At 43.1% G+C, this 16,379-nt stretch overlaps 1 protein-coding gene across 12 annotated transcripts in view; it reads right to left on the bottom strand.

Moving 5' to 3' along the window:
* The window catches only part of TLN2 (talin 2), a 435,837-nt gene that overhangs the window by 193,110 nt on the left and 226,348 nt on the right, over positions 1-16,379 (bottom strand). For 11 of the 12 annotated variants that reach the window (XM_073877134.1, XM_073877137.1, XM_073877133.1 and 8 more), the window contains 6 exons: positions 12,729-12,900; positions 10,776-10,873; positions 9,427-9,556; positions 8,241-8,393; positions 6,176-6,318; positions 4,462-4,589 (listed from right to left, as the gene is read on the bottom strand). In XM_073877134.1, the coding sequence (XP_073733235.1) occupies positions 4,462-4,589; positions 6,176-6,318; positions 8,241-8,393; positions 9,427-9,556; positions 10,776-10,873; positions 12,729-12,864 (788 nt within the window). In that variant the 5' untranslated portion in view covers positions 12,865-12,900. Of the gene's footprint in view, positions 1-4,461; positions 4,590-6,175; positions 6,319-8,240; positions 8,394-9,426; positions 9,557-10,775; positions 10,874-12,728; positions 12,901-13,360; positions 13,424-16,379 lie in introns of those variants that run through there. The other variant, XM_073877140.1, reaches the window with a different exon arrangement.

Raw genomic sequence — 16,379 nt, 5'->3', positions numbered from 1 at the left:
TGCTTTTGTGACATTCAGCCTTCCATTATATATTAACATAACAAAACACTCCATTTATCTAGACCTTCATTTATGTTCTTCAAAGAGCATTATATATATATATATAACTATAATTATATTGTGCGTGTATATATATATATGTATACACACACACACACACACACACACACACACACACACACACACACACCTGTAGGTGAGTATGAAGACGATTGTTGGGACCTAGGTGGTGATAAGCAGTTATATATTTCTCTCTTTTCCAGGGACTTTACTCTTAGTAGCTCTAAGAAGTTTCTCTGTAGACTGAGAGGATTATATGCAGATAATCCTATCACCTGCAAATAGTGACAGTTTCAGTTTTCTAATCCTGAAATTATTCATCTTTTTCTTTCCTCATGTTGTATTTTACTTATTATCTGCCTCTCTGCACTACAATGTAGGTTCCACAAGGGCAGAAATGTTTATGTTTTTATATTGCTCTATCCCCAGTGCCCACAAGGCAGGCCATAAATTGTTCAAGTTGTAACCTGCAGTTACCTCTAAATACACGTCATGTTGTACTCAATGTTTTATTAACTTTGGGGAGGGCATCTCTATTCAGTTTAAATGTTTTCCATGGTCTATATTCAGTTTTGGTATTTGATTCTGCTAGTTCCAAATTAAGGTGAGAAGGTTTTTTAAATTTTCTTTCCTTCTACTCTCTAAAATAACTTGGGCCTAGTTTTCACTTGTTTTGTGGAGTATTGTAAACTGATAAGGCAATTTCTTTCAAGATTAGAGATATACTCAGATTTCCTCATCACCCATTTTGCGCCAATTTTCAATTTTTTTGGCCGCAAGCTTTCAATTCATTCTGATTTTTAAAATCTTCAGATAAAAACTTTATCTGAAGTTGTCCTATTTTCATTACCTATAATGTTTATTTTTTGCCTTTTTCTACTTCTGCTTTTTTCTTGATCAAACTTACCAGAGGTTTACATATTAATTTTTCCAAAGCAGCAGCTTTGGGTTGTGTTGATTCTGTGATTTCTATTTCATTACTTTCTCTTGGCTAAAATATTTTCTTTATTTTCATCTTGTTCTACTTATCACTGAGGAAAGTATGTTAAATTATTCCACTAAAATTGCATGTGAGATTCTCCTTATGTTGTATCTTTCCTTTAAATATTTTAAAGTAATATCACATGCATATAGGTTCATAATTTGTCATCCTGGCAAATTAGTCTTTCTATCTTTATAATGACCTTTTCTGTTTCTTCTTAGGTTTTCTTTGTCTTACAGCCTATTTTCTGTGACATTAAATACAGCTTCACCAGTTTTAACTAGTTTCCTGGGACATAATTTTCTATATGCCTTTACTTTAAACTTTCCTCTGTCTTTAAAATGTAGGTATGTCTTTTAGAAATAGTATGGAGCTGGACAATATGAGAACCTTTATTAATAGCTGGATTTAGGGGCGCCTGGATGGCTCAGTTGGTTAAGCGTCTAGCTTCAGCTCAGGTCATGATCCCAGGGTCCTGGGATGGCGCCCCATGTCCTCGGGCTCCCTGCTCAGTGGAGAGCCTGCTTCTCCCTCTGCCTCTGCACCCTCCCACCCCCCACCACTCATGGCTCATGCACACTTTCTCTCCCTCTCTCTCAAATAAAACTCTAACTAAAAAAAAAAAAAAAAAAAAAAAAAAAAAGAGCTAGATTTACTTTTATTTGCTATGATGCCTAATATTCAGAAGTCTTTCTCTTATTTGTACCTGTACCATACTTCTTACGGGTTTGTTTCCACAACCCACCCTGCTCACCTCCTATTGTATTGGTCACATTGTTTGTATATCCTCTCCACTCCTCCCTGGCGCGGGTTTGGAAGTTACACAATCTATTTCTGTTCTTTTAAGCTGCGAATCTTTACAGCTTTGTAATCATTGACCAAAGCCTTCTATGGATCTTATTGTTATCAAAGAAGATTAGATGCACTGATCAACTTTAGACCTTAAATCAAGTGTATGTGATAAAACTGAGGACCACTCCAGGCAATGGGTATAGAGTGTTCACTGTATAATTCTTTCAGCATTTTGTGTGTTTGATTCTTTTCATAGTAAAATATTGGGGGGTGATAGACATTGGGGAAGGTATGTGCTATGGTGAGTGCTGTGAATTGTGTAAGACTGTTGAATCACAGACCTGTACCTCTGAAACAAATAATACATTATATGTTAAGAAAAAAAAAAGAAGAACAAGATAGCAGGAAGGGAAAAATGAAGGGTGGGAAATCGGAGGGGGAGACGAACCATGAGAGAGGATGGACTCTGAGAAACAAACTGAGGGTTCTAGAGGGGAGGGGGGGCGGGGGGATGGGTTAGCCTGGTGATGGGTATTAAAGAGGGCACGTTCTGCGTGGAGCACTGGGTGTTATACGCAAACAATGAATCATGGAAACACTATATCAAAAACTAATGACGTAATGTATGGTGACTAACATAACATAATAAAATTTAAAAAAAAAAGAAAGAAGGCGGCTTTGATCACTTTTTCAGTCAGGGAAATGTGACCACGTCATTTTGTTTTAATTAAGAGGAGACGAGTATCCTCAGGAAGTTTTACCTATACAATACATGCAACAAGGTATACAATCTACATAAAATGAAAATGCCTCATTACCTAGACTAGATTTGGTCTAATTAAAAAGTAAATCAAATTCATAAGGAAAAATAATTGCCACTAGGCATAATAAGCTTCTTTTAATTTGGAATCTGAGTAAGGATACACATACCACAGAGGCATGAGCTTCATACTATAATCTCAGAAAAAAGGAAACTGACTGAATACGATTGTGTAACCCTGGCTGGCTACCACAGATTAAGACACGGGGCATTTTTAGTGGGGTATAGGTATGCAGCATTCCATAGGGCCCCCAAACTGCAGAAGACTCTATAAGGGTAATACCAATGCTCTGATACCGTTTGGAAGCCCCACACAGGTGAGCCATCTGGGGTGTCACAGAACAGAGAAAGGCAAACTTCGCATGGTTCCTGCAGGAAGGAAGCCAGACCGATTGGGTAGAAATGGGCCCTGAGGAACACTTGGCCATATGACTTATTTGGAGAATACAGAACCAAGTGAGTGACAGGACATATGGAGAGCCGTTCTTAGACACAAGTTCACTGCGCAGTATATTGTAGGCCAAAGCGTCACTTTGGAAAGGCTCCTTCGGATTCATTAAACCCAAGGGTAGAGGGTTTTTTGGTAACAACTCAGTTTAGAACCATCACCATGTTGGCCAAGCACATTTGCTGCCGGGGAAGAAGTTAGATTTTCTTGTTACTCTAGGGCCTATGCTGATCCCAATTACTTTCCACCAAAGTGAAAGTGGGGTCAAGGGCCAAGTAAACACTTATGTTACCCTCGTCCCTCAATATACTTGGACATAATGCAAGTGATGCCCTACTCAACACGTTTCAGGTTGGCATATCCTCCAGAAAAGGGACGTCTGCCCCCAGCTGGCATTCAGCTCAGGTCCCACCACCAAAGCTTCTACAAGTTACACTCTAGGTCACAGCGGGCTATTGATCACGTCAAGACACTCTGTATATTTGCTGGGGGGGGCGGTGTTGGAGGGGGCTCATCCAAATGTTTCATCTGCCCGAAGAGGAAGCAGGAGAGAGAAAAGTATGGGGGGAGAAACAGGTAAAGGAATGTTACCAGAGGAAGAAAGAGACAAAACTCTTGGAGAAGCTGATCAAAACAAAGGGCAAGATCACTTCAAACAAAAGCAGCCTATGTGTGGCTGGGCCTGTCCTGCTGTGTATTTCTAGGAAATCCAGCCCTAAGGCCTACATTCTGTGAGGCCATGATATATCTGTAGGGTTGCTTTCTCTTAAATCTCCAGGAACTGAGCTCTCCCCCAAAACACCCCATCATTTTCTGCAAGAGAACCAAAGACCAGATGTATGCAAAAGCGAAGTATGTAATGTGTACCCCACCCTTTCAGAGCAATGAAGAATTCCTAAGATTGTAATAAAGAACGTGAAGTTCTTTTACGCTCTCTTGTTCTAAAAAGGAGAGTCTTGAAAAGAAATTAAAGATGACAAAATCTGGCCTAATGTGAAGAAGGAAGGTTCTAATGGGAAGAGATTTCAGAAGATGGAGGTCCTGGGTTCATCAAACCCAAAGATATCCCAGGACAGACTATAGACAATGTCTTGGCAGGGTGCTACAAATTCTGTGGTCTCCATGGAATCACCCTCTGCCAGAACTTGGAGCACTAACCATCACAGTCATTCCAATGTTGAATTTCTAGGCCTTTTTGCTTTCTCCAAGGTGCACAAATTTGGTCATATACTCAACTGAGGCAGAGCTAACAACCTCACAAGTGATTACAAATAGGGTATGTATTTTATGTAGCTGGCTCAAAAATAAATAGTGAAAAGAAGAGGCGAGAAGAGGAAAAAAACCCAAACGATTACTTACTCTAAGAATCCCGGTTTGTGTTTATGTTCCACATGAGGTCCAAATTGTATCTGGGCTTGAAATCCTCCAAACTCACAAGCTTTTTCAAAGGAGACAGGATGGGAGCCATTCAGGATATCATCCCGAGCCTGAAACACAAGAGGCAGTGAAAAGCATCAGGAGCTTGGGGGAACCACGCATACTCTCCAGGGACATGTTCCTGCATCTGAATGCACCCTCTCTGTGGGGCAGAGGGAAAGTGCCAGCCAACAGGGACACACTCAGGACACTGCAGGTGACTGTAGCACAGGAGGATTAAGGCAGAAGGAAAACAAGTCCTTCCCCCAAACTGCCTATAGATAGAAAACATCAGCAGTATCCAGAATATTAAAACTAAAGCTTCAGTATCTAGGAAGGTAGAAGTGATCATGAAAAATAAAGAGGCAAAGAGAAATCCTTGTGATTCACAATATGCTCCTTATGTCCCTAAATCATTAAAGCTAACAGAAAAATTACCTAGAGGTAAAATCAACCCAATCCTCATCCCAAGATAAAGGCCAATGTAATGTAAGGTGGTGGCATGGGGAGAGAGATGGACAGACAGTAACTCAATACCACAGCCATGTAAGGGAAATAAGCAAAATGCACAATGCTCAAATGAGGAATGCCCGGTGTCTAAAGTCCTTCTCCCAGTTCCTGATCCACCACTTCTGTTGCTATCTATTCTTCTGTCTTTTCTTTCTCCAGTTCAATGAGCCCCAGACCACTCTCCGGGCAGATAAGCTAAGCGATGGCTCTGAGCCTTAAACCAACAAGCATTTTCTTGGTGCCTGGCTATCTTCCTTCTGCCTCCGGGCCCTCCTCCTTCCATGCCATTCTTGTACCTACTAACTCAGGGGTTAGCAAACATTTCCTGTCAAAGGCCAGAGGGTAAACATATTGGACCTTGTGGGTCATGCTGGCTCTGTCACAACTACTGAACTCTGCCACTGAAACGGGGAGAAAAGCCACGGACAATAAGTAAACAGTTACATGATGTGGAAAGGGTTTACCCAACAAACCCTTTCATTCATGCAAACGAATGAGCTGTGTTCTAATAAAACCTTATTTACAAACACAGGGGATGCCAGGGCAGCATTTTGCTGACCCCCGCATTATTTCCAAGGGCAGATAAGTAGGTAAACAGAAGGAGAGGAAAGGGAGGGAGGGAAGGAAAGGATGAAAGAAGATCAGGATTTCCTTGAGCCGAAAAAAAGACTGCGGACCCTCTGGCACGAAGCCAACACCTTACATATCGGGAAACTGCAAACTCTGAGAAGTGAAATGACTTGTCTGAGCTTCAACACTAGGTTAATGGTGAAGACATAAAAGGTTATGAGGAGACTATCTTTCAGGTAATGAGAAATATGGATTTTCTGACCAGTATTCACTTGTATCCTGAGACACCAGCGAAGAGAGCTTTAGTGCAGTGGTTAGCCCGTTCAGTGCCTCCAAGTCAGGCAGAGATACAGTACCGACCACCAGGTCTCAATCTGGGAGGCCACAGAAAGGCCCTCCTTTCTTTGTGGAACATCAGTCCGTACCACAACCAAGCATGTGAGGAATCCCGCAACAGTGCCCCCTGGAAACTGTGTGTCAAAAACCCCGTGGAAGCCTGAGCTGAGCTCCGGCTCACAAGCCACGGCCAGGAACTTCCTGACTTCTCACCACCCTCAGGGAGCACTAAATGCTGTACCTGAACATAAAGTAAATTCAGCTGCACGGGGTCTCTTGAGTCCACATTCTGATCAGAGTAGAAAAACTTCCGTCTAAGTAGCAATGTCTCGTGTTCATCTACTCCTTGTTCTCTGAATGTTCGGCTGTGATCCAGCCAATTTACTGCAACACAACAAGACAGATGAAAGAGCTGTATGTATTCTTCCTCTTGGTTTGAAGAGATTTATCAAGAGAGAAGGGCGTTTCTGGAATGCTGATATTCAGTTAGTTACTTATATTAAAACTATGCTTTTTAACTTTGCAAAATTATTCCACATATACCATCGTGTGCCATATGACCCACCAAAAAACACCTGAGAGAAAATTCTCAGCCATTCCTAAAGTTTGTTAAGGCCCCACAATCAATTTTTAACACGGTGGGAAAGAAAAAAATCAATGATCTATGCCAAGACAACCACGTGAGCATTTTCCTTTAAGTCAACAGTGGATACTTCAGTCTCATTGCATGAAAGAATTTATAACTGATTATCATGAGTTACCTCTACCTGTAAGCACAAAAAGAAGAAAAGAGAAGTAATTGGCGGGGGGGGGGGGCAGTCGGGATGAGGGGTGGGTGGGAAGCAGGACAGAACACCAAGGGATCAGGGATGGTAGAACCCTGCCCAGGGTCCAGCTTGGATCTCACTCAGAAAACACGCACCTGTTACCTGGGCGCACAGGAATGGAGCACCGCTCTACACTTTCCACAGCTCTCATTCCCATACTCCTCCCTGGGCTTAACACACACATTGTGAGTAAGTAAGTATTACAAGCCTCACTGGGTTCTAAGCAACTTCAGCACAGGCAGCGTGTGGGAGTGATCTCATCTCCCATGGTACCTGGGAGAGTATCATGCACCTTACAAAAATCCTTGGGATTTGTCTACCACCGTCTCACTTGGAAAGAAGTATGTAACTGGAAATCAGATGAGGCAGAAAGAAAAAAACAAGAAGGAAGAAAGGGTCACAGGAAATGAAAGCTTCACTGAAGATCAATAAACATAATGACCATGATAACATCTTCCCAATGCAGCAGCAAGAACAATGAAAGAAAGAGCCTGGGAAGGTCTATATAACTGTGCATGAAGTCAGATCCTCGATGGGGTGGGGGATGCTGGGCAACCAGATGCACATAGCATACTTTGGAAAACGTGGGTGTAGATAAGGGCTTTTCCAAATATTAACTGTGTGGTCACAGAAGAGGACTTTCCTATAATCAGCATTTTGTAACCTCTAAGGAAATAACGGATCTAGGCAATGGTCATCAATGGCTGTTAACATCACAAAAAAGGAGACAACCAAACACAACGTTCTGACGGAAGTACACAACGCCACATAAGGAGTCTTTACTTGAAGAATAGACACATACACATGAATCTGATCACGTTTCCAGATGTCAGGAATTAAGAGACAGAAGTACGTGCTAGAGTGACACCACAGTCAACAAAATCCAGACTGTAGAAAACCCCATACAAATAACAATCTGCTTCCTTCTTCCCAGAAATTCCGAGAGGGGGAAAAAAAAGAGAGATGGAGGGGAAGTGTGAGACAAAAGCAGGTAAGCGTCACTTCATCCAACCTTATTTGGCCCCAGTTTAAACCAATTATTAGCTTTTTTAGAAGACAGTGTGAACGTAATTTATATATTTGACATTAAGAGATTACTTTTTTTAGGTGGGAAATAGGACTATAGTCTGTTTTTTCCCTTAGAAGTCGTTTAGTGCCACAGACCAACAGCCAACAGAAAACTCCTGCCCAGGGTCAAGTACGTGAAGGGAGGGGAATGAGGCCTGGCCACACCTGCACCTGGCCCAAGCTCCTTTTTTTTTTTTTTTAAGATTTTATTTATTTATTTGAAAGAGAGAGACACAGCAAGAGAGGGAACACAAGCAGGGGGAGTGGGAGAGGGAGAAGCAGGCCCCCCGCCGAGCAGAGAGCCCGATGCGGGGCTCGATCCCAGGACCCGGGGACCAGGACCTGAGCCGAAGGCAGACGCTTAACGACTGAGCCCCCCCGGCGCCCCCCAAGCTCCCTTCTGGCACTCACAGTCATCATCCGTGTGAAGCTTGGCCTTCAGCTTCTCCATCTTCCTCTCGTCTCGCAATAGAGTCCTGTCTTTTTTTAGTGTCCCTGTCCCTTCCTCTTTCTTTTCTTCAATCGTTTCTTGGATTAAAGAGTACTCTTCATAGTTTGTTATTCCTAAAAATATAAATTAGGTTATAATTACCAGTGATGACACTGCTGTCACTCCTTCCAGCCGGGGGCCTGTGATACTCCGAGGAGTCGCCAGTAGCACAGAACAGAAAGAGGCTTTACAAAGGTGAGGGTCAGGGGGCCACCCAGGGGCACACATCAAATAACTCTGGCCAAAAACAAGGTTTCTCAGCTAATTAAGCCATGTTTAAAATGTCACATTCAATTCTCCTAATTTTCAAGAAACAAGCACAGAGTAGAGATCATGTAGACCAAGGCAAGACAGGGTCAAACGAGAAGTGGCTGAAGCAACTGGTCTTCCTTTGTGTGGAGAGAAGACTAAGTGAGGCCAGGACACTTTTTCCAAATATTTGAAGGGTTTCAGGCAGAAAGGAGATGACTAGAAGCTACAAGAAGAAAAGCTGTATAGCAATCAATTGTACAGGCTGCCCCTATCAGTCTTCAGGGAAATATAGGATGTCACTGATGCTTATACACAATCTCAGTCATGGACAAGAAACTGAATTATAGGATTCCAAACATATTTTCAATTAAAAAATTCCTTTTGGGGGCGCCCAGGTGGCTCAGTTGGCTAAGCGTCCCACTCTTCAATTTGGCTCAGGTCACACTCTCAGGGGCCTGAGAGCCAGCCCTCCATCAAGCTCTGCACTCAGTGGGGAGTCCGCTTGAGATTCTCTCTTTCCCTCTGCCCCTCCCCCGCTCATGCTCACTCTCACGTGCCCACGCAGGTGTGCTCTCTCTCTCTGAAGTAAATATGTAAATAAAATCTTTAAAAAAAAATTCCTTTGGCTTTTGAAAGAGAAAATCTCTCAATTTCGACTCAGTGAGACATTCAAGTGTTTACAATACCAGTTAGCAGGTTTGCATTATCTGGGGAATAGCAGCACCGTCTTAGGATTGGACAGAAATCAGTGGCTAGGACACATTCAGGATTGGCAAGTCACCAAATGGGGGTGAAACAACAGGTGCGTAATTAACAACAAAACAAAAACTGGAACCTCGGCATGGGAATGCTCACCTATCCTGCTGCAAATAGTAACCAGGAGTTCCCCAACGGTCTTGGAGTCATCCACCATCACTGTTTTCACGGATCCATCCAGCATCCGGATTTTCTGAGGTCTCTGTTTCTTCTTGTATTCCAAAATATCCTATAGCAAAATCCCACAAAATTTTCATACGACTTGATAAACCAGGTAATCAACTTGGACACTTTTCTTTAAAAAAAATGAATTTTCCCTAGCACACTCTGATTTCCTCCTTCCAAGTTTTCATGAGATTTTTGCCACTAAAACAGAAACCCCAGTGCTAAGTAACTGCTTCCAACAAGCTTTCTTAAAATCTGATGGTGAAATTGCCCCCGAACAAGTACTGTTTATAGCTTACAATTCTTGAAAACTAACCTCTGTAAACTTAAAGTAGCTTATGCCTTCCTGAAAGTCTGTGGATGATCTGCTTTGATGAGATCTAGCAGAGGAAAAATCCTACTTACCATTGAAAAAGACAGTAGTGTGCTTCTCCAATTATCTTATGGTTGCAAGCAATTTTTAATATAGACTTCACGAAGGAATAAATAATACCCCCATAGCTCTTTATAGTGGTGGTATGCCACAAAAGTCGTTTTTTCAGTAATGGCAAGATGAAACAGGGGTAGTAGGTTTGGAAGTTACTTTTAAATAGACTTTTTTTTTTTAAACTACATTTAACAACAGAATTATGAATGGAAAATTAATTGGTACTACATAATTCACTCTCACTTTATGGAATACTGACCAATCAGGTATGTGCATTCCATATACTAAAACCCAGTTATCTTCAAGGTTAAGCTGAAGACAATATTTAACACTGTTTTACTCATTACCTCTAATTCCAAACACAATCATTTTTTGTTGTCGCTGATTGTTATCAAGCTTGCATCTCATATGGACTTCCCTTTACAAAAACAAAACTGATTTATATTCAATCGCTGACTACTTTTAAGATCTTCTTGTTTTCCCCTCTAATCTACCCTTACTTTTTATCATTAGTCACCAGGATACTTCCTATATCCTTACAGAAAGACGCTCTATCTTATTTCCCAGCTACCAAGTGCAACCATGGCATGTGCAAAGAGCTGAACACACTAATCCCAAGCTGCTTTAATTACTCTGTGGAGTTGCAAGAATTTGGACTGCCGATATTTCCTCTTACTACCTGGACAGCCCTTACAAAGTCAAAACTAGGAATAAGATGCCCTTGGAGCAAAACAGATTGTTGGGTCTCCCTTTTTCTCTAAGGCATAATAGGATGTTGGTTTCTAGAGAAGGCCCACAGACAAGGTGACAAAACAAAACAAAAACAAAAACAACAAAAATGACATCTACAACATACCCCATTTCGCAACATGTAGTAATCCAGTGTTCTGCCTGCTTCCAGCCAAATTCCTTTCCTGGGGTCTTCATCCGAGAGAAATAGCCCATAATCAGAAGCTGGGAGATAAAGAGAAGAGAGGATAAAAGACAGAGTGCCGCTGAAGCCATCACTGACTTCCAAGCCCTGAGTCTGCTGACTTGGCCGGATGTGGGCATTCTCCTGCATCAGACAGGTTTCGTTTTGACAACACAAGCAAGCCAAGGGGTAAAGCAGAAGAGGTGAAATGAGGCCTGAGCTGCAACGTCAACACCCACAGAGAAGGTTCGTGATTCTTAAAACCAGTGGGCAGCAGCTGTGTCTACACGTTAGGGAAACACCAAGAACAGAACAGCCCAAAGAATTGGGCTTTGTTTCCTAACACTTGCTATATAAAAACCTGGCAGAGAAGCCGTGAAGAAGGACAAGAGGAGCCATGGAGAAACTAAGGAAGTGACCCTTAAGCCCAAGGCCACTTAGGCAAAGGGGGGCCAGTGGAGCCTTTACACATTGAATAATCCTTCCATCATCCCAAAACAGCATTACAAAAGGCAAGCAGGAGGGCCCAGGGAGATGAAGCCACTCTCCCCCACCCCACTAAATTATGAATATAATTGGAAAATAAAACTCTATGTTCTCCATAGAAATCCCTTAGTCTGATCAGGAAGTACAAGAGCATGGTGGCAGGAGAAAAGCTGTATCATTTCCTGTCTAAAGATTTCTATCTTGGGGCATCCGGCTGGCTTAGTCAATAGAGCATGAGACCCTTGATCTCGGAGTCATGAGTTCTAGCCCCATGTTGGGTGCAGAGATTACTTAAATAAATACATTTTTAAAGATTATAAATAAATAAATACAATTAAAGACTTCTGTCTTCCTGAATGTGATTCAAGGTAACCTCAGAGACCCAGGTGAGGGTCTGAGCTCCTGTTGTTTCTTAGAAAAACAACTTCAAGATCTAAAAAGGTTTTGATTTTCACCAGAGCCAAACAGCAATCTAGCCCAGAGAAATTTTTTTAAATCTGGGAGAAAAACAGTAGCAGAGAAGACACCAGAAATGACTGGATAACCAGAATTTAGAGCAAGGGTGGGAATGTGGGATAACTTTGTTATTCTACATTACCCAAAAATAAAAAAAGTGTTTAAAATAATATAAATAATGCTTTTAGACCAAAAGTTTGGCAGTTTTGTGACATCTTTTTGAGAAGATCAATGCCTATCTCTAAGAGTCTCATACTCCCATTTTTAAGTTAAGTTTCAGCCCATTTTCACAGTAAAGGCTTATTAATTTGGGAGTAAATCCCAATTTCTCAAGTGCCAATCAAACACTAAATAAAGGAAGGAAATGTAGAGAGAGGAGAAAGGGCAATTGAAAATAAAAATTCTATGAATGGCTTTTGTTTAAACTCAGATTCATCGTGGTCAGTGGTTTAAACAAACAGGAAACAAAACATAGATTCATAGATGCTCCCCACCCCCATAAGAGTGTGATCAAGTTTATAAAGCCCCTTCAAAGTAACTGAAATATAAGGCTTGCCCTGCATCCTGATGGCAGTTCCAACCTGCTTCAGGCTGCATGTATGGAAAACAGGGCTCAGTGTGTACAAATGCGTAACTGTTGGAGTAGCTTCATTTGTACCTTATAGGGCAAATGAGATGACATATCAAAAAGTGACCTGTAAACTGTAGAGAGCAATGCTGAGGTATGGAAGGGTCATGACAATGGGCATCACAGTGATGACCCAGTGGCAGCTGTGGCCATTGTCAACACAAGCCTCACTCCGGAGGTAAGTAGTGTCCAGGATAAGAAGACATTTCATTTGGGAAACATACACAACACTAGTGCACTTGGGTACCACTCAGACCGTCTGTTTCTTTAGCTACTAAGAACATACAAACACGTTTCAAGAAGCCAGTGAATAACCAATGGCCTACCTTGGCCAGTTTGTGCCTCCGGTACCCGTTCCCTAATGACTCGACATGCATCGTACACGGCTGTAGATGGTTCAAACTGCATGGTCTTCACCACATTGCAGTGGCGGACACAAATCTTTAAGGACAGGGCCACCATTTTCCTAAATGATTTGAAGATCCTTACTTAGAATGTCTGGAAAACACAAAGAGACAAATGGTGATATTCATAATAGTCTTGAAAAAACTGCTAGACTCTAAATCAGCTTTAAATAACTGAAATAAAATAGCAATTAAAGTGAATACTTTGGGTAAAAACACAAATTAAAAGATTTTAAAAATTTTTAAATAAAACAAGAGCATCTAGACTCAGGGTTAACATTATCACAAAGTGGCAAGTAGACTCTCTAGGGAAGAAGGATCTATGGAAGTTCACCAAGACTCCTTCTCAATGGTGCTCCCTACTTTGGGTTTCTAACATGGGATCATCAGTGTGAGAGGCAGAGAGCCTTGGGCACCACAGCTACCTCCTGAAGACGCTTCCGTTAGCAGCCTCAGTGCCCCAGCTCTCTCCCCACAGCTCCTGGGGACAGGAAGAAGCATGAATGCCCTCTCAGATGCTCCTCAGGGCCAAAGAGTTCCACCTCATCACGTACCAGAAGACAGCATCTGGGCCCAAGTCCAACACGAGGATCCTGTGTAAATCCAAGCAAGGCCCTCTGGCTGCTCTGCTTCAGTTTCCCCACAAGCAGCCACAATGGTAATAGCCCTGTATAATTCATAAAAGAACCAAACCCTGAGGGGTTATCAATGGGATCCCAATGCCCAGTTTTAGAAAGTATACAGGTTTAGGCTAGGTTTTATTTCATAAATGACTTCTTTTTAAAACCTAAGTCCAAAAATTTAGTCCATTTCCTTTGAGTTGGTGGCTTATGGCTTATTTTGACGACCCGCTCTCTTCTGTGGCCAGAAACTTAGCCCTCAACCCAAGCCAGCCTCAATCCAATGCATCTTCCTCAGGCACAAGAGAGAGGATTCTCCCCTGCACCTGACACAAACCCAGCTGACTGTCTTCCTGGCAAACAGAACAATGCACTTCGGAGTTAGGAGCTATTAGAATCCCAGCACTGTATCAATAACAGAAACCACAGGAATTTCAAGTTCTCATCCTTTCTTTTATTTTTTTTAAATAATTTTTATTGTTATGTTAATCACCATACATTACATCATTAGTTCTTGATGTAGTGTGCCATGATTCATTGTTTGCGCATAACACCCAGTGCTCCACGCAGAACGTGCCCTCTTTAATAAGTTCTCATCCTTTCTTATCTTTTCTTAGAGAGCCTACAGGTAGTGAACCTGAACCCCAGCTGCCTTGACGCCCCCCTCCCACTTAAGAATGCAAATGCTAAGAAGCAATGAGGTAATCAAGAGGCAGAGAGGGCCACAGGCTAACCAGGCCCAGGGAGTGGGTGCCTCTGGGGCATCACTTCTTCGCATGCTTGATTGATTGCCAGCTTCTTAACAACAGGTGACTGGGTCAACTGCATACAGAGGACTTTTTTAAACAGATGTTCTGGAGTCCATGGGCAGTATATACACACAGATGCATGGAGCCAACATTTAGGCTGTCCAACTATAAAGTCATTTTGACCTCTACTTACATTCTGAATGAACTGCCTGTGAAAATGTTTCTTGAAAAATGTCAAGATAACAGTTCTCAATAAATAACAGCAGTGTTCACTGGGAATCTTCCCCAAATCGAATCAATTTACTACAGCCTCAGCAGTGGCTGGACTGCTGACATGGCAGAAGGGTACAAAATATCCAGGGGTTTTCCACCTACAATATCAAGGACTTTTAAGGTGATAGATGAAAGGGTCTACCCAACTCTGTTTTTATAGGCATATATAAACAACCAACTCCCCCATTTGGGAAAAACTTAAACTCTAGACATCAACTGACAAATTTACTGTAATGTAGAGATCATTGCATGGAATAGTCTATCACCCTGGGGTTGGTGACAGTTGTGAGGTTTCCTGAACCACGGAGATTCAGGAGCATGACTGGGGGTAACAGTCAGTGGTAAAGACCATGGAACTCTGTCACGGGTGCCATTTATGGAATGCACCAGAGAGGATGGGATGGTTAATCTCTTCCATTCCCTGGGAATAGGAAGGATTTTAAGTGTCCCTGCATGAAGGCTGCCCTTCCCAGGCTAATAATTGGACTTTCCGCAGAGCAAATTAATGGTCCCTCTAGCCAAGCCTAGAGAGATTCCATCAAAGGGAAATACAGAGCCATGACATGGGGCTGAAAGCAGAATATCAGAGCAAGACCGTAAACACCGGAGCTCAGAAGGTAATAGAAAACACATAGCGGGGGAGAAAGGGGCAAGTGGATCAGCAGGGAGCAGACAGAAGCAAGACCAGACAAAACCTAGGCCTGTGGGTCAACAAGAAACACAGGAGAGAAACCCAGAGATTTGGGAAGCAGAAGAAGAGAAGCAGAACATACACAGCAGTGAAAGAAAATCTCTATCCAAAACAACTGGAAAAATGAAGAAGCCAGCGACTGATGGTGGCGGGGGGAGCTGCTAGAGGCACAGATTTTGGGGTGAAAAATTCCCTGAGTTTCTTTAGTATATATTCAGTGGGGAGGTAGAACAGGGTCAAATACAAAGCAGGACACATAATGGCCGGGGGAGCTCATCATCTTTCAATCCTTGGGACTAGAAAGATCATCTAGGGAAGTGAGCAGAGACCTGAGGACGGAGTCCTGGGACAATGTTCTAAAATCAGGACAAGAAGGGACTGGCAAGGAGGCCCAGTGGTAGGTGAAGGAGGAGAACCAAGAGAGGGTGGGCCCAGAAGAAGGTGCGCGGAACAGGAGGGAGAGAGCACCTGTGCCACGTGCTGATCCCAGCCCAAGGAAGATGAGGGTGGAGATACCACTGAATCTGGCAGGGAGGCCCCTGGTAGCCGCGGTAAGAAGCAGCAAGCAGAGCGGGGGGGGGGGGGGGGGGGAAGAGGAGTAGGTTCAGGAGAGAGAGGAGCGGGAGGGGCCGGCAGAGCAAGTACAGGCTTGTCCCCCTGTCTCTTGAGGGGACAGGGGCAGAGGAACAGGCCTTGGCTCCGACGTATACCCTGCAGGCTTTTTACCCAGAAGCATGTAACACGTGGTTGCTACAAACTCCGTATCCACAGAGCCATTTGTACAGTCACGGTTTCCACCTGATGATGGCCCCAGAGGCAGGCCCAAGACAGCTAAGCGCCCTTCCTGGAGGCAGGAGCCTGAGCGTGACGGATCTCCATGCTGGGGAGTAGGCAAGACCGTTCAAGGGAAGGGTGCTGGACTGGGAAGGAGTCTGGGGTCCAGGTTCATTCCCAGGCCTGCCAATGCCTTGGGCCTTTGGGCCTGTTATTTCTGATCCTTCTGCTCTTCAGAGAGCAGGGGGCGACTGGCTCCCATGAAAGGGATGTTTGGCCAACTATTCCCACGGGATTCCCCTGTCCTCTCCTCGTAACATCTCACAGGTGAAGCCACAGAACGGAGATGACTATGCTTAGCTCAAGGTAGACATTCAACATGAGGAGGGACCTCGGAGATTCACTGCAAGATTCGTGTTCTCAACTCTTCTACCACCTCAAATGTTACAACATGGCCCATGTAATA

Source organism: Callorhinus ursinus, unplaced genomic scaffold (genome assembly GCF_003265705.2).
Source record: "Callorhinus ursinus isolate GAN/ISIS: 27379988/994484 unplaced genomic scaffold, GSC_fseal_2.0 scaffold25, whole genome shotgun sequence".
Classification (NCBI taxonomy): domain Eukaryota; kingdom Metazoa; phylum Chordata; class Mammalia; order Carnivora; family Otariidae; genus Callorhinus; species Callorhinus ursinus.
The sequence above is the reverse complement of the archived record's forward strand: the minus strand, read 5'-3'. Positions and strand labels throughout refer to the sequence as shown.